This window comes from Vipera ursinii (genome assembly GCF_947247035.1).
Source record: "Vipera ursinii genome assembly, chromosome: 8".
Classification (NCBI taxonomy): domain Eukaryota; kingdom Metazoa; phylum Chordata; class Lepidosauria; order Squamata; family Viperidae; genus Vipera; species Vipera ursinii.
In genome coordinates this window covers 2,716,059-2,740,226 of record NC_139519.1, presented here as the reverse complement: position 1 = coordinate 2,740,226, position 24,168 = coordinate 2,716,059, and the positions used below count along the sequence as shown (strand labels likewise).

General features: G+C 47.5%; 2 protein-coding genes across 2 annotated transcripts in view; both read left to right on the top strand.

The window, feature by feature from the left end:
* Window positions 1-24,168, top strand: part of BOLA3 (bolA family member 3) — a 460,366-nt gene that overhangs the window by 268,714 nt on the left and 167,484 nt on the right. The window lies entirely within an intron of this gene.
* The window catches only part of LOC310644099 (substance-P receptor-like), a gene marked incomplete at its 5' end in the record, with an annotated part of 69,905 nt that overhangs the window by 2,038 nt on the left and 43,699 nt on the right, over window positions 1-24,168 (top strand). Inside the window, one exon of the mRNA XM_083368871.1 lies at window positions 14,445-15,197. Within this exon, the coding sequence (XP_083224997.1) occupies window positions 14,445-15,197 (753 nt within the window). The remainder of the gene's footprint in view (window positions 1-14,444; window positions 15,198-24,168) is intronic.

Sequence of the window (24,168 nt, the reverse complement as noted above, 5' to 3'; positions counted from 1 at the left end):
GTCTTCCGTCTTGCCACCCCCCACCGTGGGGATGCGGAACCAACTAGATGGTACCGCCCCAGACGCTTAATGGACCCTCTCGGGTTCCAGGCAGCGCTGGGATCCCCACCTGCCTCCGTCGCTCACAGCTCGGCGGATGCCTTAGTGGAAGCCTGGGAAAGGGCAGCCACTGAGGCACTGGACCGAGTTGTACCCCTGCGGCCCCTGACCCGGTGCAGATCCCATCGAGCTCCATGGTTCTCCGCGGAGCTCCGGGAGATGAAGCGTCGGAAACGGGGCCTAGAGAGCTGCTGGAGGTCCAGCCGATCCGAATCCGACCGGTTGCGGTTAAGAACCTATATTAGGTCTTATCTCGCTGCGATGAGGGCAGCGAGGTGCAATTACTTCTCTGCCCTCATCGTGTCCGCAGATAATCGCCCGGCCGCCCTGTTTAGGGTGACTCGCTCCCTCCTTAATCAGGAGGTGAGGGAGGATCCCTTGCAGGGTCGTGCCGAGGAGTTTGGTCAACATCTGTCGGATAAAATCGCTCGGATTCGGACCGGTTTGGACTCCAGCTGGGCAGAGTCTGACGATCAGGACACGGGCGGTCTTGTCAATGTTATCTGGGAGGAGTTTGATTCTGTGACCCCTGATGAAGTGGACAGGATTATGGGGAGGTTGAGCTCCACCACATGTTTATTGGATCCGTGCCCTTCCTGGCTGGTTTATGCAGCTAGGGAGAGGACACGAGGCTGGTTCCAGGCGGTGATATCTGCTTCTTTGAGTGAGGGTAATTTCCCCACCGTCTTGAAGGAGGCGGTGGTGAGACCTCTCCTCAAGAAGCCTGCCTTGGACCCAGCTGTCTTGAACAACTTTCGTCCAGTCTCCAACCTTCGCTTTCTTGCGAAGGTTGTTGAGAGTGTAGTGGCGCATCAGCTCCCTCTGGTCCTGGATGAAGCGGATTATCTGGACCCGTACCAATCGGGTTTCAGGCCCGGGTACAGCACGGAGACGGCATTGGTCGCTCTGGTGAATGATCTCTGGAGGGCCCGGGATAGGGGATATTCCTCTGTCCTGGTCCTATTAGACCTCTCGGCGGCTTTCGATACCATCGACCATGGTATCCTGCTGCGGCGTCTCAGGGGATTGGGAGTGGGAGGCACAGTTCTTCGGTGGTTCTCCTCCTATCTCCTGGGACGTTCGCAGTCGGTGTTGGCAGGGGGGCAGAGATCGGCCCCTAGGTCTCTCGTTTGTGGAGTTCCTCAGGGTTTGGTTCACTCGCCTCTCCTGTTCAACATCTACATGAAACCGCTGGGTGAGATCATTCGTGGTTTTGGAGTTGGGTATCATCAATATGCTGATGATACCCAACTTTTCATTTCGACCCCAAACCACCCCAGTGATGCCCTCGCTGTGATGTCCCGTTGCCTGGAGGCGGTTCGGGTCTGGATGGGGAGGAACAGACTTCAACTCAACCCTGACAAGACTGAGTGGCTGTACATTCTGGCATCCCAGGACATTCAAAACGTTCCATCACTTTCTATGGGGGGTGAGTCTTTACCCCCCGTAGATAGGGCTCGCAACTTGGGAGTCCTCCTTGATGCACGGCTCACCTTAGAAGATCATGTAGTAGCCGTGACCAGGGGGGCTTTCGCACAGGTTCGCCTGGTGCGGCAGTTGCAGCCCTATCTAGACCGGGATGCCCTGTGTACGGTCACTCATGCGCTCGTGACCTCTCATCTTGACTATTGCAATGCTCTCTACATGGGGCTTCCCTTGAAGACCACTCGGAGGCTCCAACTGGTACAGAATGCGGCCGTGAGAGTTGTCTTGGGAGTTTCCCGGTACTCCCATGTTACACCTTTGCTCCGCGAGCTGCATTGGTTACCAGTTGTCTTCCGGGTGAGGTTCAAGGTCTTAGTGATGGTTTTTAAGTCCTTACATGGCATGGGTCCGGAATACCTCGGGGACCACATGCTGCCGGCGTCAACTCCCCTCCGCCCCGTGCGTTCCCACAGAGAGGGCCTCCTCAGGGTGCCTCCAGTCAGAGAATGTCGGTTGGTGGCCCCCAGGGGGAGGGCCTTCTCTGTGGGCGCTCCGGCTTTGTGGAACCAGCTGCCGGTTGAGCTCCGGATGGCACCGGATCTCCGCTCCTTCCGTCGCGGGTTAAAGACCCATTTATTTGAACAAGCTGGCCTGGCCTGATGGGGAATCACTTAGGGTTTTAATATTTATATATATTTTTATTGTTTTTATTGTGGGCAATAATTTAATTCTTTTTTAATTTTTGTATTTTTGTAGTTTTAAGATATGCCCTGTTCACCGCCCTGAGTCCTTCGGGAGAAGGGCGGTATAAAAATTTAATAAATAATAATAATAATAATAATAATTTTCACAGCCCTCTTTCTGACCCCTGCAGCATGCAGGTCCTCGATGGAAGGCAGGGCGGTAGCAATTGTTTTTTCTGCAGTTCTAACTATCCGTTGAAGTCTGTGTCTGTCTTGCTTGGTCGCTGTGCCAAACCAGACAGTTATAGAGGAGCAAATGACAGGCCCAGTAATTCCTCTGTCCAACTGTCTCAGCAGCTCCTTGGGCAGTCTGAGCTCTCTGAGTTGGCGCAGGAAGAACATTCTTTGTTGTGCTTTGTTGGTGATGTTTTGGGTGTTGTTAGGTATCCATTTTAAGTCCTCAGATAGAACCTAGAAACGTGAAGGTCTCTACTGTGTTGCCTAGTATTGTAAGAGGTGGGAGAATAGGAGGGCTTCTCCTAAGATCTGCCATCATCTCTACAGTTTTGAATGTGTTCAATTCAAGATTGTTCCGGCTCCACCACAGAGTCAGTTGTTCAACTTCCCGTCTGTATGCAGATTCGTCATCGTCTTGAATGAGACCAATCACTGTTGTATCATCAGCAAACTTCAGTACTTTTTAACAAATTTATTGATTTTGTAATATTACATTCATATATTTGAAAAGCAATGTGGTGGCTGGGTAATAGTAATTCAATTACATACAGATATCATTAGTACAGATTTCAAATTGCTACCGTAAACATTTTCTCTCTTTTTCCCTTCATATATACTGTCTATTTGTAGATTTAAAGACAAATCAATCACAATCCTATCAATCACATAGAAAATAACTTTCTTACATATATCCATAGTTTTTAGTTTACATATTCTAATTAACTATCTTTTAGACAATCAATGACCAAATAGATTTTTCAATTTTAATTTCCACTAACATTTAGATTTAACTTTGATATTTACCAAGATTTTTAATATACTCCCAATTCATCTATCACCATTCCTCACAAAATGTAATATTCAAGATACACATCCCGTTTACTTAACTTCTCACCCTCTATGTCAACAAATTAAGGATACAATATGATATTCTTCCTTTTTGCTAATTTTCAGTTGTTTTTTAAGTAGTAATCAAAATTTCTTTTTATTTCAATATTTAATACTTCCTCTCTTCCTCTTTGTGTCTGCTGTCTCTTGCTTAAACTGATAATTTTGGTTTTTAACATTCCATATAGACCTATTTATTACTTTCAACAATAGGTTTTTAGCTTGCCTACATTATTCACCTTTACATGACCTTTATGCACAAATCAATATTCAAATTAGCTATTGATATTTATACTAAATTTTAATGACCAATTTTTTTTCTTTATCTCAGTTCATAACAATGTCTTATGTTCAACATACACATCTTATCTATTTAGGTACATTCTGTTTCAGATTTCAATAAGATGGTCAAAACTCCATTCTTCTTGAGTCTTATTCTGGCTTTTTTCCTTTGCCAAATCATCTTCCATGTCCTTGTTTTTGGGTCATCAAACCAATCTGCTTGTAATATCATGTATATTAATTGATATTGGCAAAACCATTCGAACACCATTTTTTTGAGAGGACTTGTAGCTCTAGTGGGTCGCCTCTTTATTCTTCCATATCGATGTGGTTGTTCTGAATTGTTTGTCTTCTCATCCAACTGTTCTTTTTCTAGATCCTCTAGTTTCTTCTGAGTTATATAAGAAACCTTTTCCTTTTTCCAAGTTGTCAATGTCTTTTCTGGATTTTCAAATATCAATATTTGTTTAATAGTAGATTCTTTTGTCATTGTACTTGAATGTTTCATTTTTTCTATTGTATTTTGTATAGCTGATTCTTTAGTTGTGGTCAAAGTTTGGACTTTCATACCTGGGCTATCTTCTTGTTCCTTCACATAGCCTCTTAGTATTTCATTGGTTGTGGTAAGAATTTGGATTAGTGTTTTCAACATAGTGAGAGTTTGTTGATCTTCATTGATAAATAAATTTTGTTCCTGGTCTTCTTCCATATTGGTATTTTAAGGTAAAGACTTTACACTTAGAAAATCCAAAAGAGAGATTTTTTTTTTCTAGGTAAGGAACACAAAGCCTTTCACAGCTGTTGTTTCAAAGTTCTCAAGGTTATGTATCTTATCTATTTCCCTGGGCAGTCAGCCAGGATGTCAAGTTTCCGATGGGCTTTTCAAGTGACTCTGAGGCATTGTTTACCTTAAAAGTCCTTTATTTAGCCTAATACACCAGCAAATGCTTGCTCAAAGGAAGCTGGAATCTGAAATCTCCGCCCCTTGCACAATATATTAAAACACAATTCTCCACCTTTCTAATTTTGTCATTAATCATATTCTCCAATTTAAAGAATCAGTTCCCTTCCATTAGAAAACCTGCCAAGGTCTCATCTTCTTTAATTTCATGGCCTTGAGCTACAATCCTCCTCCTCCCTCCTCCCAGCCTTAACCCTATCTCTTAAAGCAATACACAAGTTTAACATATGAAATAGCTGCTTCTTCATCTCTTGTCAAGCAAGAACATTCAATGTTAGCAGCCCTTTTAAAGTTTTCCTTTGAGTCCCAAAGTTGTCTTAATCTTTTCAGTCTTAAAAGTAGAGGCTCGAAAAGGTTTCAGTAAGCTACAATGAAACACCGGGTGAATTTTTCCCAAAAGTCTGGGGGGTTTCAATTTTACTGTGACCGGATTGATGATTTTCACAATGGGGAAAGGCCCCAAGAGTTTCAGTCCCAATTTCTTATTGGGTAGTTTAAGGCGTAAGTATTTGGTTGTCAAATAGACCTTTTCTCCAACTTGGAATGTTCTTTGGGGAGCTCTCTTTTTGTCCACTTGCTTTTTGTAGGTCTCAAAAGTCTTTTTTAAGGCCACCTTTGTATTTTTCCAAACTTCTCCCCAACCCCTCACCCAATGATCAAGAGTCTGTGAAGCGGAGGGTAACTGAGGGTATTCCGGTATGGGATTGAATTCTTTCCCTGTGGCTACACGGAAAGGAGTGTAGCTAGTGCTGCTATGTACTGAATTATTGTAAGCTACCTCTGTGAAAGGGAGGAGGTTGGTCCAGTTTGTTTGTTGGTAAGAGATGTAGCATCTAAGGCAGACATGTCAAACACAAGGCCCGGGGGCCAGATCCGGCCCGTGAAGTGGTTTCATGCGGCCCGCGAAGCCATCCTGGAAACAGTGAGGGAATGGCCCCCACTGCCTTGGCCCTGGCCCAGAGACCCTCCTTCTGCCAGAGACCCTCAGATCTGTCCCACTCCTGCCCGGGCCCCCATAGGCACCCTTGATGCGAATGATGTAGAGCTGGCCACGCCCACCCAGTAGGCCATACGCACTCTAGCCATGCCCACCCAGTAGGCCACACCCACCCAGGCCACACCCACCCGGCCCCCTGAGGGCAACCCCAATGCTGATGCGGCCCTCAATGAAATTGAGTTTGACACCCCTGATCTAGGGTATTGTTCCACCATTTTGTTGGCAGATTCTGCGGCTCCATTAGTAGCCGGGTGAAAACCAGTTGATAGGCCTTGAGATGATCCAATTAATTTAAGAAAGTTTCTCCAAACTTTTGCTGTGAACTGCACCCCTATGTCTGAAATTATTCACTTAGGGGTGCCATGTAGTCGGTAGATATGTTTTAGGAACAAATTAGTCAGGCACTGAGCGGATGGAAGTCCTTTGCAGGTGATAAAATGAGCCTGTTTTGAAAATAGGTCTATCACAGTCCAAATGACAGTATTTCCTCTACTGTCATGTAGGTCTACTATAAGGTCCATAGCTATTTCTTCCCATGGTTGAAAAGGTTCGGCCACCAGTTGCAGTAACCCAGGGGTCTTTCCTGGGATTCTTTTCATGGTGGCACATAAAGTACAGTTCCTGACATAGTTTTCTACGTCTCGTTTTAGTCCCGGCCACCAAAATTGCTGGTAAGTAAGATGTAGAGTTTTTAGATATCTGAAATATCCAGCCTGTTTGACATCATGGCTGTGTTTGAGGGCATTAAGACGAAGAGCTTCAGGCAAGTACAATTTTTCCCCCTTGTAAGCCAGACCATCCCTGCATGTTAGGGATGTCTGATTGTCTTTAAATCATTGATCAGTGAGGAGTTTTCGCTTTATTTTCTTTACCCCAGGGTCATCAGGATTAGGGGTCCTGCGAGGTGTGAGTTGGGGCGCAGTTTGTGGACAGGGGATAATTGCCTCATTAACTTCTTTGCATTCACTTTTGTACTGTGGCAATTGGGAAATTGCATCAGCTAGGAAGTTTTTTTCTTCCTTGTATATACTTTAGAGTAAAGTTAAAACGGTTGAAGTACTGTGCCCATCATACTTGTTTTGGGGACAATTTGCGGGGAGTTTTTAGTGCCTCTAAATTTTTGTGAACTGTCCATACTTCAAAAGGCTCCTTGCTCCCTTCTAAATAGTGCTGACAGTTTAATAGCCCCCACCTAATTGCGAAGGCCTCCTTCTCCCAGACTGTCCATCTCCTCTTGGTTTCAGTAAATTTCTTAGAGGTGTAAGCACAAGGTTGCAGGACCCCACTTTTATTCCTTTGCAATAATACTGCTCCGACTGCCACTTCACTGGCGTCTGCTTGAATTACGAAAGGCTCCCCTGGGCAGGGGTGCTTCAGGACCGGTTCAGCCGCAAATAGTATTTTTAAATACTCAACAGCTTTCTGACAACTCATAGTCCCTGCTAGTGGTTGGCCAGGTTGTGGTTTTCCCCCTCCCTTGCCTGTTTTGAATAGTTCTGTAAGAGGTAGAGGAATCTCAACAAAAGAGGGAATAAATTGACGGTAGAAGTTAGCAAATCCTAGAAGCTCTGGAGCTGTTTGCGGGTCTTTGGGGACTGCCATTCTACTATAGTTTTTACTTTGGCTGGGTCCATTTCAATACCCTCATTGGAAATTCTATAGCCAAGATAATCTAATTGGGTTTGGTGAAATTCACATTTCGACAATTTGACATAAGGTTTGGCATTCAATAGTTTCTTTAACACTTCTCTGACCAGTTTTATGTGGTCAGTCATATTTGCACTGTATATATACACCAGGACCCCTTTGTATAGGTGATTATGTAGGACCTCATTGATCAACTGCATAAATACGCCTGGGGCCCCCTGCAGTCCAAACAGCATGACCTTGAACTGGTAGCTTCCCAAGAGGCAGTTGAAGGCTGTCTTCCACTCATCCCCCTCCTTTATTCTCACGTGGTAATATGCTTCTCTTAGGTCTAATTTAGTGAAGACGCTCCCCTTCGCCATGTGGGTTACTAAGTCTTTCAGGAGGGGGAAAGGGTATTTATTTTCTACACTCACAGCATTTAGGGTCTTATAGTCTACGCAGAGATAAAGAGACCCATCCTTTTTCTCTTTGAACATAGGGGCACCCATGGTTGACCCCTCAATGAATCCCCTCACTAGGTTTGTATCCACATATCGCTGCATCTCCTCCATTTCAATGGGGGACATAGCGTACATTCTTGGTCGGGGGAGTTTGGTCCCTGGTAACAGTTCAATGGAACAATCATTGGGATGGTGAGGAGGCAAGATATCGCATTCTTTCTCACTAAACACCTCTGCTAGGTCCTGGTACTCACTGGGGATGAGCAGCTCATCTGGTGGCCGTAAGGCAGCCATGTGTGCTCGTTCATTGGGTGGGCTAAAATCCCCTGTAATATCTGTTAAATCAATGGGGGGATCAGGCCCTATGGGTAATCTCACAATTCTCATTCCTTTCTCCCACCAGATAAATGGCTTCCATTTGTCCAGCCAGGCTAGTCCTAGAATCACAGTCTCAGACATCTTTGGAGCTACCAGGAAGCGAATAAACTCCCAGTGCTTGCCTATTTCCAGGCATAAGGGCTCCATTAATTGAGTGACTAAAGTCCCTCCTATTAGGGAACCATCAGCTTGCTCAAAACTCACAGGTTTGGATAGCGGCTTAGTCCATATGCCCAGTCTCAAGGCGCATGACAGGCTAATGATGCATCAGGAGCAGCCAGTATTGACTAGCACTTTCAGGTCCTACTTGTGCCCCTGTCTTAGGGATTATGAGTTTAGCAGGCAATAAAAAAGGTAGGATGCATCGACTCACCATCGGGTCGTTCTCCCCTTCATCGTCACTGTCAAAACTGGGTAAAGTGGGGGTGGGTCCAGTCGGTGGGCCAGCATCCTCCTGGGTGGGGGATGTAACCTGGGTAACGGGCTCCTGGGTAGCCCAGTTGGACTTTTCTCTCAATGGCTGCTGTGCGGGTGTCTTCCTTGTTCTTGGTTCTAGTCTACTCTGCTGTTGCGGGTAAGGAACTGGGCAGGTCGCTGCTCGATGTCCCTGCTGTCCACATTGAAAGCACTTGATTGGCGGTCCTGCAGGTGGTCTAGGTCTTTTGCCAGTAGCAGTTGTTGGGGGTTTTTTGGGGGGTGGTAGCCATCTGGGTTCTGGCTTTGGCACAGCTTCAGATGAGAGAGGCTTTTTATAGCGGGCGAGCTGAACATCTAATTTCACCGGTGGCTGGTACCATTCATGCAGCTGGTCGGGCACAGCTCGGTAGATACATGCCTGAGAAAGGTGGTCGTCTAACCCTTCTCTAAAAAGATGAATTATTGATTGCTCAGCCATCTCTCTATATGACCTGCCATCTTTTGAAACTCCCGCACGTACTCTAGGGCAGGCCGGCCAGCTTGCTTTATCTTATGGGTTTGTTCTTCCGCTTTGAGGGCAATGGATGGGTCCTCAAATCTTTCCCTCATCTCGAGGAGGAAAAGGTGGGGGTCCTCCAATTCAGGGGCCTGCTCGTTATATAAATTGTTCAACTATTCAGATGCTTCTCCCTCTAGGCTGGACGCAATCACATCAACCATCGCACCCGGGTCCAGATAGAGGTGACCCCAGTGATTCAAATGAGAGTGAACTTGGTTGAGGAAGAAAATCAGTTTCTCTGGGTCCCCACCGAAGGTTGCTTTGAAGGGTGGGCTCATCATTGGTTGCTGGACCCCCCCATTGCTGCTGGCCCCACCCTGGTTGTTGGTTCAATGACTGCTGGGCCCCCCACTGCTGTTGCTGTGCACCCAGTTGCTGCTGGCCCCCTCCTGGTTATTGATTCAACAGCTGCCAGGGGCCCCACTGCTGCTGTTGGAGACCCAGATGCTGTCTACCGCATTGGTGCTGCTGTAGGCCCAGGGGCTGCACATTTGGACCCTGCTGCTGCCTCCCCTGCTGTGGTTGTCTGAGGGGAGGGTGCTGTTGGTCGGCAGGACATTGTGGCACCACCTGCTGTTGTAGGCCCCTCAATGTTTGTTGGACAGATGGGGTTGCTGTTTACTCTGGGTTTTGGCTGCACGGAATAGTGGCACCCTCTGCTGTTGATCTACTAATAGACGTGTTAGTCTCAAATGCTGTGGTGTCTCCCTCACTTGCGGGCCCCTCAGTGGTTGCTTGGCACTCGGGGCTGGTGACCAGTCTCCTTGGGATTGTCGTCCCCCAATTGGCTGTTGCTCTCCAGGCTTCTGCAACACCCCAAGCTGCTGCAAGGCCTCTATCAACTGATTTAGGCTCAGAGGTTGCTGCCCCTCCTTCTGTGGGGGCTGCCACACCCCACTGCCCTAGTTCCTGTTCTTCTGTGGGACTGGAGGCCCTAACAGGGAACTCCAGGGGTTGGAGGGCCATTAGCTCTGTGAAAAGGGGGCTGGGGGCCTCTTTTGTCAGGAACTGTTCTGCGCTTCTCACTTCTGGTTCTTCAAATCTTTCTGCTAAATTGTCAATTGATTGGGCTGCAGACGGATATTTCCACTCACTCAAGTCTTCAATCTCATCTGGCCTGGCCGTTCCCCACCGGTCTGGGGAATACGATGTGCAGGATTCTCTTTGTTTTCATCCCACCTCCTCTGCCTTTGAAGCCCTTGGGGATGGCAAGGCTGCTCCGAGGTGCCTGGAGTCTCCGCTGGGCTTAATCCACCCTGACGACCAGACCAATTCTCCTGGCTGTTTGGGTCTAGCTCCCAGCTGGGAGGATTGCTGAAACTCTTTCCATGCCAGCTTCTTCGCTGGCCCTTCCCCTGCTGGGGTGGATGCTGGTGCTAGGGAGCTGGCTTCAGGCAATTTTTCTTCCTCCATTATGGGATCTTCCCCAACTCTTTGCCAGACTGCCTCCCAAACTTGGAGACAGTGACGGGAGGTTGGGACTCCCTAATTAGTTTAAAACATAGGAGGATTCCAGCTTGATGTCAAGTTTCCAACGTCTGGGCTTTTCAAGTGACTCTGAGGCATTGTTTACCTTAAAAGTCCTTTATTTAGCCTAATACACCAGCAAATGCTTGCTCAAAGGAAGCTGGAATCTGAAATCTCCGCCCCTTGCACAATATATTAAAACACAATTCTCCACCTTTCTAATTTTGTCATTAATCATATTCTCCAATTTAAAGAATCAGTTCCCTTCCATTAGAAAACCTGCCAAGGTCTCATCTTCTTTAATTTCATGGCCTTGAGCTACAATCCTCCTCCTCCCTCCTCCCAGCCTTAACCCTATCTCTTAAAGCAATACACAAGTTTAACATATGAAATAGCTGCTTCTTCATCTCTTGTCAAGCAAGAACATTTGATGTTAGCAGCCCTTTTAAAGTTTTCCTTTGAGTCCCAAAGTTGTCTTAATCTTTTCAGTTTTTCTCTTTTTTTTCATAAGAAAGAATAGAGATTTCCAACAGAAATAGACAATGAAAAATAGGAAATAAAAAATCTTTCAATCCACATGCTTTGAGAAATAAAGTTCCAATTGGGATTCAGTTACTTTTTCAACATTTAAAATGCCCCTGGGTATTTAGTCACAGCTCTTTCTGGAGGGAGGGCAAAAGTCCCCCTTCCCTCACCGCAGGGGGGAGAATGCTTAGCAGCTTAAGGAGGTACAGAAAGTAATTATTTATTTATTTATTTAATTTTTGGATTTATATACCGCCCCTCTCCCGAAGGACTCGGGGCGGTGTACAGGGCAATTAAAACACTATGTACAACACATAATATACAAAAATTAAAATAAATTAAACCAAGTAGCCCTAAACAATGAAACACGTTCTAAAATTTAAGATCTAAAATCCCAGTCCCTCAGTCCAGGCCGGCAAGTTCGAATAACCAAGTCTTCAGGTCGCGGCGAAAAGAGCGAAGGTCGGGAGCCATCCGGAGCTCAACAGGAAGCTGGTTCCAGAGGGCAGGCGCACCCACAGAGAATGCTCTCCCCCTGGGGGCCGCCAGTCGACATTCCCTGACTGACGGCACCCTGAGGAGGCCCTCTCTGTGAGAGCGCACAGGACGATGGGAAGTTAACGCCGGCAAAAGGTACTCCCGTAAATTAGGGTGTAAAAGAGGTAGATCTCACCCAGTCTCTTCCGCGCTGCTTTAAGAGTTGCCTGGTGGAAAATGTGACTTTGGCTGTTCACAGCCTAGGGATGAGCCATAATGGCCGGTCCTTTCATCTGCCAGTTTGGAGGGATTGCCAGGTCTAACAGGAGAGTTGCAGCTCTCCTGTGATCCAGTGAGTGCCCCTCCTTGCTGCTCGCCTCTTCGGGGTGACTTTTGGCCCTTTTCAGGGCCCCTCAGCGATGCAAAACTGGATGGGGGAGAGAGCAAGTCTCCCAGCCATCCATAGCAGCTGTGTGACAAACCGGAAGCCCTGCAAACTTCAATACTTTTAACAGAGGGATCCTTTGATGGTTGGTATAGAGAGAAAAGAGTGGTGGAGGGAGCACACGGCACTGGGGGGCACCAGTGCTAATTGTACAGGTACCCGATGTGGTTTTCTCTAGCTTCACCTGCTGTTAGAAAGCTTATGATCCACTTACAAATGTGGTCAGGCACAGGTAGCTGAGTCAGTTTAGTGAGAAGAATATCTGGAATGGTGGTATTGAATGCTGAGCTGAAGTCTACAAAAAGGACCCTCGCGTAGTTCCTTGGGGCTTCGGGATGCCGCAAGATGCAATGCAATGCCATATTAACAGCATCAGGCAAACAGTTGGCAAACTACAAGGGGTCTAATAGCAAATCCAAGATGATTTTCAAGCGGGCCAGCACTAGCCTTTCAAACGTTTTCATAACTACGGATGTCAGAGCAACGTTTGATACTCTACAGCAGGGCTTTTCAACCTTTTCACCCATTGTACCACTTTTAGGATGTGGCAACATCCGAGTACCACCAGTCGCCTAGCAAGGTGTCCAAAACTTGATGACCCCTCCCCCAAAAAGGAAAAAAGTGATAAAGTACAGATAGTCCTCGACTTACAACAGTTCGCTTACTGACTGCTCGAAGTTACAATGGCACTGAAAAAAGTGCCCCCCAAGCCACAGCCGAGCAAGACACCTGCCTGGCTGCCCAGTGGCGCTCTTCCTCCTTTTCGAGAGTTTAACTTTTTTTAGCATTGGGTCTCTCTCTCTCTCTCTCTCTCTCTCTCTCTCTCTCTCTCTCTCTCTCTCTCTCTCTCTCTCTCTCTCTCTCTCTCTCTTTCTCTCTCTCTCTCACACACACACACAAGACCATAGTGATGTTGATTTTACTTCTCCGTTGTTACAATTCCTCCCTTTCTTCTACAGAAAGAACAGCTGCAGAGACAGGCATCTCTTACCACTGGGCTTTCTACACATTGACTCTGGAGAAAGTGACCACAGAGATGGTGCTCCAAAAATGGAGACTCAGAAGGGTTAGGACTCTCTCCTGCATTGTTGTTTAAAGCCCTGTCCTCAAGCTTAGATCTGAAAAGGCAGAAGAAACAATTAGCATTAACCAACCTACAGAGCTGAGATATAGAGACAAAGCTAATTAAAACAGTTGTTTGATTATTGCCCTAATTATGGCAGCAACCTTAGGCGGGCCTGCTCCCAGTGTGAGGGATGCTTAACAGCTGTAGCACTGCCCAGCCCCTTGCTTCCTCCCCAGTCCTTGGCTAGCTGGCAGATGGAATCCAGCAAACCTTGCTACTGCTTGAGGGTTGTTCCTCTGCCTTCTTTTCATAACTTTTACCCTGGAAAAGGGAAGGAGGCTGAGGAAGCCCTTCTCCCCCTTGCACAGGCTCCTGAACGGATTTGGACAGGCCAGCTTCCTTTAACAACCCCCACTCTTTATCCATACTGTGTGCCTCACCTGGATGGTGGGGTACAAATTCTCTACATCCATTGCTCCATCCAGGGAGACCTCCAAGTCCAGTCCAGGGGGTCAACAATTTGCAGAACCAGCAAAGTTTGGTCCATAAACACTCAGTGCAGCAGAGGCTTCAGCAGGTGAAGCTAAAAACATCGGCGGGCTCAGCCTTGGGCCTGGTGGAAGCTTGGGGCCTCTCGGGCACAAGAGGAGCTGGAGGTTTAAGCCTGAGCGCCTTATTAGCTCTCACCTTGACCTGGAACCATTGGGGTGCTTGGTTCTTTGGGTGCTTGCAAATAAGAAAGACGTTATTAGGGAACCAGACATCCAATCACTCAACAAGGTGAATCAGTACCGCACGTTTACCTAAATGACTGCAGGAAGGGACCTCTCGTAAACTACATTGCAGTGAATGCAATTTCTGGCCAACAATATTTCCATTCTCAGAATGGCCAATGGGACAAATTATTTTGAGGAGAACAGTGCTCTCTTTTCCTGGGAATATTTTATTGATTTCGTTTTGCATGGCTTGTAAGTCTTTTGGAATGGCGACAATTCCCATGGATCCCTAGGCCATTTTGGATTGCAAAGTCTAAAGGGCTTGGGTTTTTTTTACTTAGTCTTTCTTCCCTTTTACATCGCTACTTTATGTTGCAAACCTGAAGGAAACGGCTGTTTTATTTTTACTACCCTGAAAGATACAGCTGGAATCCTTTTCAGGCTGAAGAATTTAAATAAAATTGTACTCAGTTTAGTCCGATCTCACCTCTCCTGCCGTACAGTTCTGTCCTGTTAAAGCATCCTTTTAAGGAGGGCTGGGGGGGGGGAGTTCAGAGAAGTTGACCGGGACCCAGAAGCCACGTCCTTCTCTGAAGAGGGAAGCGGGAGAGCCCCCCGGGCTCCCGAGAGCCCTGGAAGAAAGGCGAGGGCTGCTCGCTCTCCGCCCCGAGCGAGGGAGGCAGCGGGGCTGCTTTAAGCCGAGCAAGGCTGGACCTGACTGACTCTCGGCAGAAACTTCCTAACGCGAAGCCTTCGCCGGCGGACCCGAGCCGCGGAAGAGAGGCGGCTGGAGCCGGGCCGGGGACTCGGCGGCGGGCCCGGCCCTTCCAACGCCACGCCATCCGGCGGGCGGGGCTGGTCGGAAGGCGCGGAGAGCAGCGGGGCCGCTGCCTGCACGCCGCCGCCGCCGCCGTCGCTGCCCACCTGCCTTGACGCGCCGCCGCCGCCGCCGGGCTATAAAAAGCCGCCGGGCTGTGGCAAGCGCTGCAGGCGCGGAGGCTCCAGTCGGCTCCGGCGGCGGGGGGATCAGCAGGCGGCTCAAAGCCCGACGGGCGCTCAGCGGGCCGGGCCGGCGCTTCTGCTCCTCGGCCCATGCGGGGCGGCGGGGATGGAGGCGAGCGCGGCGGCGGCGGCCAACGGCTCGGAGGGCGGCGAGGAGGGCAACCCCTTCGAGCAGCCGGGCTGGCAGGTCGCGCTGTGGTCGGCGGCGTACGCGCTGGTGGTGCTGGTGTCGGTGGTGGGCAACCTGGTGGTGATCTGGATCGTGCTGGCCCACCGGCGGATGCGCACCGTCACCAACTATTTCCTGGTCAACCTGGCCTTCGCCGAGGCCGCCATGGCCGCCTTCAACACGCTGGTCAACTTCACCTACGCCGTGCACAACGTCTGGTACTACGGGCTGGCCTACTGCCGCTTCCAAAACTTCTTCCCGGTGGCCTCCGTCTTCGCCAGCATCTACTCCATGACGGCCATCGCCGCGGACAGGTGAGGCGGCGGGGCGGCCGCGCAGCGCCGGGTCCCGGAGGCTCGCAAGGGGCCGCCGCCCTCGGACATCGTTCCGCGCCCGGCCGAGCGGCTCCCGCACCTTCTCGGCGGGGAGACGCAGCCCGCGCCGCGTTCAGGCGGGAGAGGCGAGGAAGCCGGGCGGGGCGCGGGGCGCGGCGGGCTCCGCTCCTTCCAGACTCCCGCCCTGCCCGGCGGCGCGGACCTTTCGGGGCCGGAAGGGCTTCGGCCGCCGTCCGGGGCCCGAGCAGCCGGGCGAGGCTCGCTCGATGGGGACGGGCGAGGCGCCCGCGGGAAGGCGGCGGCGGGCTCGGGCTTTGCCGAGGAAATTTATCCCGCCCGTCCATGAGCAGCAAGTGCCGCCCGCTTTGGCCCCCAGTGAGCCCCGGCAAGGAGGGCAGGGAGCGCCGGTGATTGATGCCCGGGACTCGCCCCGAGCGAGACCCCGGCGCCCCCCCCCCCCCGCGCGGCTGCCTGTCCCGCAAGGGCTCCCCGGGGAGGGGCTGCCCGATGCTGGGCTCAAAATGGGCTGCTACGAAGTGAGGCGGGCCGGCCCTCCCGGGCTCTCTGCTGCTGTCCGGCAGCATCGGGTGGTTTCAGTGGCTGCTGGGCTTCGTACCCCAACAGCGCTGCCAAGCCGCCGGGTCCCCGCGAAAGCCAGGCGGGCGCAGTTCTCCCCAGGAGCTCGTGAGGAGGCCTGGCCGAGAGGAAGAGACTCGCTCAAAGCAGCCTGGCTGGTTGGGTGCCGTCGTTGGTGCCTCCCACTGTTTTTCGCCCCCTACATCCGAGTGAGCCCCCTCCCGCCCCCCCTTTTTAACTGAATTGGAGAGAAGACAAGAGGCCTGTGCAGGTTTAAACCCTGTTACGGAATCCATCCATTCTGGATTGACAGAATGCCCTAAAGAAGCACTCTGGCTTTACCCAAGGTGCCCAGGCACAGCAACAAAAGAAACCCCCACAAGCTCGGAGCTGATGGCGATGCTAAGGTTTAGCCCTTCCTCCGGTGCCCCTCCTGCCCGACCTTCAGGAGCCCCAAGTGGAAAGCCCGGTGCTCCCTCCTCCAGTTTGTCCTCACAACAACAGCCTCCTGTGAGTCTAGTTGGGCTGCAAGTGCCTGGACCAAAGTCCCTTGTGGAGCTTGCTCGGGGAACCTTTTGGGTCCAGGATGGTTCCAGTTCCCAACCAGCTTTTCAATCACTGGTAATAATTGGGTGAGGTTTGATGGAGGCTGGAAAAGTGAGCTGCCTCTGGGGGGCTTGGGACATGGGTCAGGAAGGCAGGGTGGGAGTCTCCTTGCACCGGTGATGGTCAGCAGGGTGTGGAGATCTGCTGGCTTACTGAAAAATGTTCTCTGTGATCCTTCCCAAGGGGGGGGGAAAGAGATTCACTCCCCATATTTTGTAAACATTGCTTTTTTATTTTTTTTATTTTTATTTATTTTAATCCCATTTATATCCCGCCCTTCTCTGAAAACTCAGGGCGGCTTACAATCTAAGCACAAATCAAATGTGCTTAGCAGTACCCTTCATTCTATGTATATGCCTGCTTATTATTAGGGCTTTTGCCCCCCCCCCAAGCAGCATTATTATAAAGTCATCTTATTGCCCCCAACAATCTGGGTCCTCATTTTACCTACCTCAGAAGGATGGAAGGCTGAGTCAACCTTGAGCCTGGTGGGATGCGAACCTGCAATAATTGCAAGCAGCTGGTGTTACTTAAGGAGGCATTAGCCCACTGCTCCACCAAGGCTGTTTTGAATCTGAAGGTATCCAAGCCTTTATATTTTATCAGGAGTAAAGCTCTTTGGGGTTTTCAAATGATTTTATCCCCCCCTCCCAATTTTTTAATATTTGTCAGGGAAGAATTTCATGGAGGTTTTTTTGTGTTGTGAAACACAAAATACATGAAATGAAAAACATTCATTATTGTACAGTAGAATGGTAGCAGTACGGGAAACATTTGCCCTTAACTACCACAGCAAAACTGGAAAATGTTTTACTTCCCTCTAGACTACTTTGAAACATTTTCACCATAAAAAGCAGGGAGGGAGGGTCTGAGGCACGGGGCTTTTCTCTAAAAAAGATGAATGTCTAGATGATTGCTTCTTGCATTTCTGGAATATGTGTTGCTTTCCCTTGTAACATGCCAGTTAAAAGGCCAGGGCTGGCAGGGGATTCCCTGCGGGCTTCATCCACCATAATTTGGATGTCAGGGCTGCAGAATTTTATCTGTGTAGCTGTTATTGCTCTGCTGTAATGAATGCTTTTCATTTCATGCAAGGAGGGTGGGTTTCTGCCATCCATGGACTCCCAATGGCCAAAATTTAGAAGGCTCCCCTTCTGCATATGCTACAAGTCTTTAGTGGTTTGGAATAATGCAAAATGTGTCCTTCATTTTATTTTTATTTTATTTTGTTGGACATTTGCTTTTGAAACCTAAAATCCTAAAACCTAGGATTTTCAACAGCGGTTACTCCGAGTCTGGAGAATTTGAGAATAGAAGAGTGGGTGTTCGCACATCAGGGTTTGGGTCCTCATCTCTCCACAGCTGAGAAAAGCAGAGTGGATGAAGTCAAAAGCAAAACTGATTAAATAAATGGGCAAAATGCAGGTATGCAATTGTGGGCTACTGTGGAAGCCGATGACAAGACGGGCATTTCTTATTGCTGAAGTGAGATTATTTAAGTGCAGAATATTTCCTACGCATTTAAAACACACCAACGTTCCATTGGTTCAAGTATCAGCATTTTGAACTATTGATCAGTGAGCAATTTTAGTACAAGATGGAAAGATGCTATATCGTTTTGGAGAAACTGCAGGATCAGAAGCTTCAGCACTGGGAGAGGTGGAGTCCAGGTTAGAAATGTATCAATAAAACCAATAAATACATTGAAATAAGAGCTGGAAAGATCTGGCTCTCTAATACCCAAGCATTATGCTGTGTGCTGGAATGGCATGAAAAGGTGTATATTCCTCTGAATTCTCCAGAGCTACTAATCAGGCAAGGTATTATAAAAACAGGACAGGGGAGATAAGTGAAATAAGTTGTCAACTTTGGTCACATCTTTCATTCATGAACTCTACAGCTCCAAATCAGTTGCAAGGTGAGGATTCTAGGCTAAATGCAGAGTCAGCAGCAGCTATTGCTGGCGTCAAAATAGACCACATTTTGAAGGGTGATGGCTTATCAGGACCTATGCTAAGAAAGAAATAAGGAAAGGTACTTAAAAATTATTTGTCAGGTTCTCCGATGTGTGTTTCAATCGCTTTTCTGCCTGCTTTAGTTTGGGATTTGATTTACATCTGAAAGCTAAGAAAACCATTCCAGATGGGAATGAATTCAGAGCAGGTAGCGTCTGAGGCACAGTGGGATACAAAGGCTTCAGAAGAGGAGGTGTAGCTACCTTAATGGAAACCCCACCTGTGCAGGATGACTTCCTGGTGGTTTGGGTCTGTTGTAAAGAAAGATGGAAAGAATAGACTGAGCTGACTCCAGGAGGTGGGATATGTAATTTTCAAACACTGGAAAGAACATCAGACAGACTAATTCATCAATTCCAGGTGCTGCTCTTCACCTTTAAAGCCCTCCATGGCTCAGGCCCACCTCTCCTTAAGGATACCTGCACCCTACTAGGTTAGATGGGGAAGGCATGATCTTAGTTTCCCCCCCCCTTTACAATCTGATGGATATTAGAGGCATATCTTCTGGGTGGCTATTGCAGATTTTTGAACAGATCCCACCAGAGATCCATTTTAGCCTTCTGGAGAGCTATGAAGGCCTCACACTTCCCCTGAGCATTGGGCAAGGAAAGGGGTAGGCAACCTTGGCTCTTTTATGACTCATGGACTTCAACTCCCAGAATTCCTGAACCAGCATGGCTCACCATGGAAACCTCTCCCTTTCCCCTCAGCATGGCTGGCTCAGGAATTCTGGGAGTTGAAGTCCACGAGTCATAAAAGAGCCAAGGTTGCCTGCCCCTGGGCTAGGAGGACGGTTGAGTTGCAAGGGTGATTGGTCTGGAACCTAGAGAGAACAGTAAAGCTCGTCCTCGAGTTAACAGGGCAAAGCTCAATTGACAACTGTCTCACTTAGCCACAGAAATATAGGGCTCAGTTGTGGTTGTAAGTCAAGGACTACCTGTATTTTTATTTTTAATTCCTTTTTATAGGTATGAGCCTCATAGAGTCATTATATGAGATAGCTGGCCATCTAAGTCCAGTAAAGAAACAAATAATTTCTATAAAAGATTGTATATATAGGAAAGGCAAAGTTTCATGCACATCCTTATGAATGCCACTGATCACCATGGGGTTTTCCTCTGAGTAGACTTTCATGGGAAGGGAGGGGAAACATATCATCACCCCCCCCACACACACAAATTCATCTCTATTTTTAATTCTTCCTTTACAGCCTCTTGAGCAAATAGCCAATGAACCATGGAAATCAAATCATGATGCTCAGTCCACTGGGGCTGAGGCAGTCCGTAAATCTTATGAACAAGTATTTTTGGTAGCTTCCTTGCAAAATCTATTTGCAATTAATCATTTTCAACAAGGGGTTATGAACAATCCCTTTAGTCACAAGTAGCCCCTTACATTTCTCTCTGTAAGATTCCCAGTGCATTCTCCTCCCCTCCCCAGGATGTGCAGTCCCTCTGCATGCATCTTTTGTCGTTGATGGATGAGGCCGTGAGGTGCAGCTCTGAAAAAGTCCATGAAAGCCCCATTTCTAATGACGTATTTGAGTTGCCTTTAAAAGCAGAGACTGATGTTCCCATCATCCAATGACAAAAGATGAAGAGGTGCAACTGCCTGATCTTTCCCTTGTTGTCTATGTTGCACACCAAGTGATAGAAAACAGCCCCTTGCCATACTAGGATGGGGCTGAACTGAGCTGAGCAGAAAAGGGGACTGGATGTGGAACATGGGAGTACAGAGCTCCACCTCCCCAGGATCCTTTGCAGAACATTTCACAGGAGATCCTCGCGGCAGAATAAATATTGCACCCGTGGCCAACGGCTTCTCCTCAGATCCTCTCCCCATCCTAAGCCTGCCAGGTTTTTAAAACAAAGCCAGCCCACAGAAATCGCCAGGCATGGGAGATTGGGGTCTCACATACGCCACAGAGGACCAGCCATACTCAGCCTGGCATTGGATCTGTGGCAGGGCAGAGGTTAAACTGGGAGGCCGGGCAAGTGGAGCTGAAGCTGACCAGGCAGTCAGGGCAGGGAGTGAGTGTGGTGGGGTTTGGCGTGACAGCAGTCGGCAAAAGCTTTGCTTCCGTGCCTGAAAGGAGGATGGGAAGCCCGTCTGTTTTAGCTGAAGACTCAACCAGAGGCCACTCAGGAGATTTCTGGCTGCATCTCCTGTGTGAGAGCAGAGTTAGAGCTTCATCCCAGGGCTGATCTGAAGTGGGGGAGGAAGACTCTGGTTTTAATGGGACAAACGTCCAGTTAGGCTCCAAGCAGCAGGCTGTCAACCTGCTCCCCTCCCTAAGGCTGTGAGCCCCGTGATTTCACAGCAGCCCAGAAAATGTGGATTCCTCTGTGGGGGCCTGAATATAGTTGTGCAGGAGGGGATTTATGTCAGGGAAGAAAAGGTGAACCCACCCCACAGTTATGGCACTTTCCCATCCTGTTAATTCCTGGTTAATTATTTTAATTAGTTATGTGAGTTTGTCATGTCTGTCTGTCTGTCTGTCTATCTATCTATCTATCTATCTATCTATCTATCTATCTATCTATCTCCTAACTATCTCCCTCAGAGAGGGGCTCTGGGTGGTGTACAATATAATCAATATATAATCAATGTACAAACTTCATATTAATATTAAAATTAATTTAAGATTAAACCTTATAAAAACATTATAACATTTCAAAAGGATAAAAACAATCCAAGATGGGCATTTAGCATTAGTTAATACAGGTGGGGGGTTTCCTCTTGGGGCCAGCCAGCCCCATGCTTGCATGGGCTTTTGTGTTTGGGGGAAACCAGACCTCAGAGCCAAGTTTCAATCCCTTTGTGGAAGCCCGGGAGATTGGGGGCTTTCCTCACCTTTGTGGAGTGGACGTTCCACAATGTGGGGGCTGTGGTAGAGAATGCTCTCTTCCTGGACCCCTCCCAGTGGAAATTCTTTGACTTATGAGTCTGCAACCTACCTTCCTAGCATGACAAGGTGGGATGGGCTCATTTGATGGGACAAAGATAGCCTGGCCCTGTGCTGTGTAGCACTTTATAGGTGATAACCAACACTTTTAACCAACACCTGGAAGAATCAGAATCAAAATACAGCTGGAAGGGACCCTTGGAGCAGGAGACTTCATACCGTTTCAGACAAGTGACTGTCCAGTCTCTTCTTAAAAACCTCCAGTGACGGAGCACCCACAATTTCTGAAGGCCAGCTTTCCACTGGTTAATTGTTCTCAACGTTAGGAAGTCTTTCCTTAATTCCAGATTGTTTCTTTCTTTGGTCAGTTTCCAACCCTTGTTTCTTGTCTTGCCACCTGGTGCTTTGGAAAATAAGTTGACCTCTTCTTTGTGGCAGCCCCTCAAATACTAGAATACTGCTATCATGTCATCCCTAGTCCTTCTTTTCTCTAGACTGGCCAAATCCTGTTCCTCATGTTTTTGTCTCCAGGTCTTTAATCATCTTTGTTGCTCTTCTTTGCACTTTTTCCAAAATCTCAACATCTTTTTTGTAATGTGGTGACCAAAACTGGATGCAGGATTCCAGGTGTGGTCTTACTAAGGATTTATAAAGCAGTATTAATACTTCATGTGATTTTTGAATCTATGCCTCTGTTTATACAGCCAAGGATTGTATTAGCTTTTTTAGCTGCAGCAGCACATTGCTGGCTCATGTTTAAGTGATTGTCCACTAGGACTCCAAGGTCCCTCTCACAGTTAGTGTTTTTAGCTAGGTTTCACCTAATCTGTATTTGTACCCTTGGTTTTTCTGCCTAGGTGTAAAACCTTGTTTTTCTCCACATCAAATTTCATGTTAAGATAACAGAATAATAGAATTGGAAGGGACCTTGTAGGTCATCTAGTTCAACCCCCTGCTCAAGCAGGAGACCCTATACTATTTCTGACAAGTGGCTGTCCAGTGTCTTCTTGAAAGCCTCCAGTGATGAAGATGTTGTTGGATAGGGTCCATTGTTCAAGTCTGTCAAGATCTTTTTGGATCCTGAGCTTGTCTTCTGGGGTGTTGGCTAGTCCTGCCAGCTTAGTGTCATCTGCAAATTTGATGACTTCCCCTTCTATTCCCTTGTCTAGGTCATTTATGAAGATATTGAAGAGTCCTGGGTCTACGGTGGAACCTTGTGGTACCCCACTGCTTACTTCTCTCCATGTGGATGTAGTGCCATTGAGGACTACTCATTGAATATGACTTGTCATCCAGTTACAAATTTCTAGTTGTTCACAGTTCTGTTTTTTGATTATCTTTTCCAGGATCCTCCCAGGTATTGATGTTAGGCTGTCTGGTCTGTAGTATCCTGGGTCTGTTTTTCCTTTTTTGAAGATGGGAACCGCATCAGCTCTTTTCCAATCCTCAGGTATTTCCCCGATGTCCTAAGATTTTTTAAAGATAATGGTACAATGGTTCTGAGATAACATCTGCCAGCTCCTTCAGAACTCTGGGATGTAGTCCATCAGGTTCCAGTTATTTATATTCATCAAGATCAGGCAGGTGTTCTCTTACCATTTTCTTGCTTATTTTAATTACTATTTCTAGTCTGTCTTGTATGGTTATATTTTTGGTAGGATTAGGGTTATAGTTTCTATTTTCATGAAGGCCGATGCAAAGAATGAGTTAAGCAGCTCTGCTTTCTCTCTATGCCATCTTCTCTTTTTAGTGTTTCCTTTACTTTTTATTTATATGTTGAACGAAACTTTTTTATATATATTTTTTTTATTTTAATCCCATTTATATCCCGCCCTTCTCCGAAGATTCAGGGCGGCTTACATTCTAAGCACTAATCAAATGTGCTTAGCAGTAGCCTTCATTCTATGTATATGCCTGCTTATTAGGGCTTCCCCCCCAGCGGCATTATTACAAAGTCAGCTTAATTGCCCCCAACAATCTGGGTCCTCATTTTACCTACCTCGGAAGGATGGAAGGCTGAGTCAACCTTGAGCCTGGTGGGATGCGAACCTGCAATAATTGCAGGCAGCTGGTGTTACTTAAGGAGGCATTAGCCCACTGCTCCACCAAGGCTCTTTGATATATCTTTGACTTTTATTGAAGTCTTGTTCATTTTGAGCCTTTGTTTTCCTGACTTCATCTTTGCCGATTCAGGCTATCTGCTGATGTTCTCCCTTAGTTATGTGTCCTTCTTTCCATTTTTTGTACTTATCATTTTTATCTTTTACTTTTATCAGAGAGTTATTTGTGCAATCATGCTGGTTTCTTTTTGGATTTCTTGTTTTTCTTTTCCAGTGGTATTATGCTAGACTGGGCTTTTATAATCATATTGTTCAGAGTTTCTCACACTTCTTGAATTGGTTTCCCCTTTAAGATTTTCATCCATGGAATTTTTTTAGGCTGTCTGTGAGTTTGTTAAAATCAGCTCTGAGGGGCTTTAAACCAATACATTGAAGCTATTTAGAAGCATCTTCTTAATTAGAACTTGTGTTAAGCCAATGCACCCATTTGCTCAGGTAACCTTGATCTTCTAAAGGAGAAGCAGAGAAGATTTAGATCAGCTAGCCAACTTCATGGGTACTTGTTTCCATTGGAACAAGAAAGAAAGGGCTGGTGGCAGAGTTTTTCTTTGCAATTAACTAGAAACAAGGAAGAATCAAAGCAAGAAGAACATTGGGAATCTCACCAGACACTGTGGAAGGAAAGAAAAAGAGTGGAGACTTGATGCTATTTGACACATGTCTGAACAATTTTTTTAGCCAAGGAGGAATTTGTAGTTCTGCCAACTTGGGAATTTCTGGAACACTTT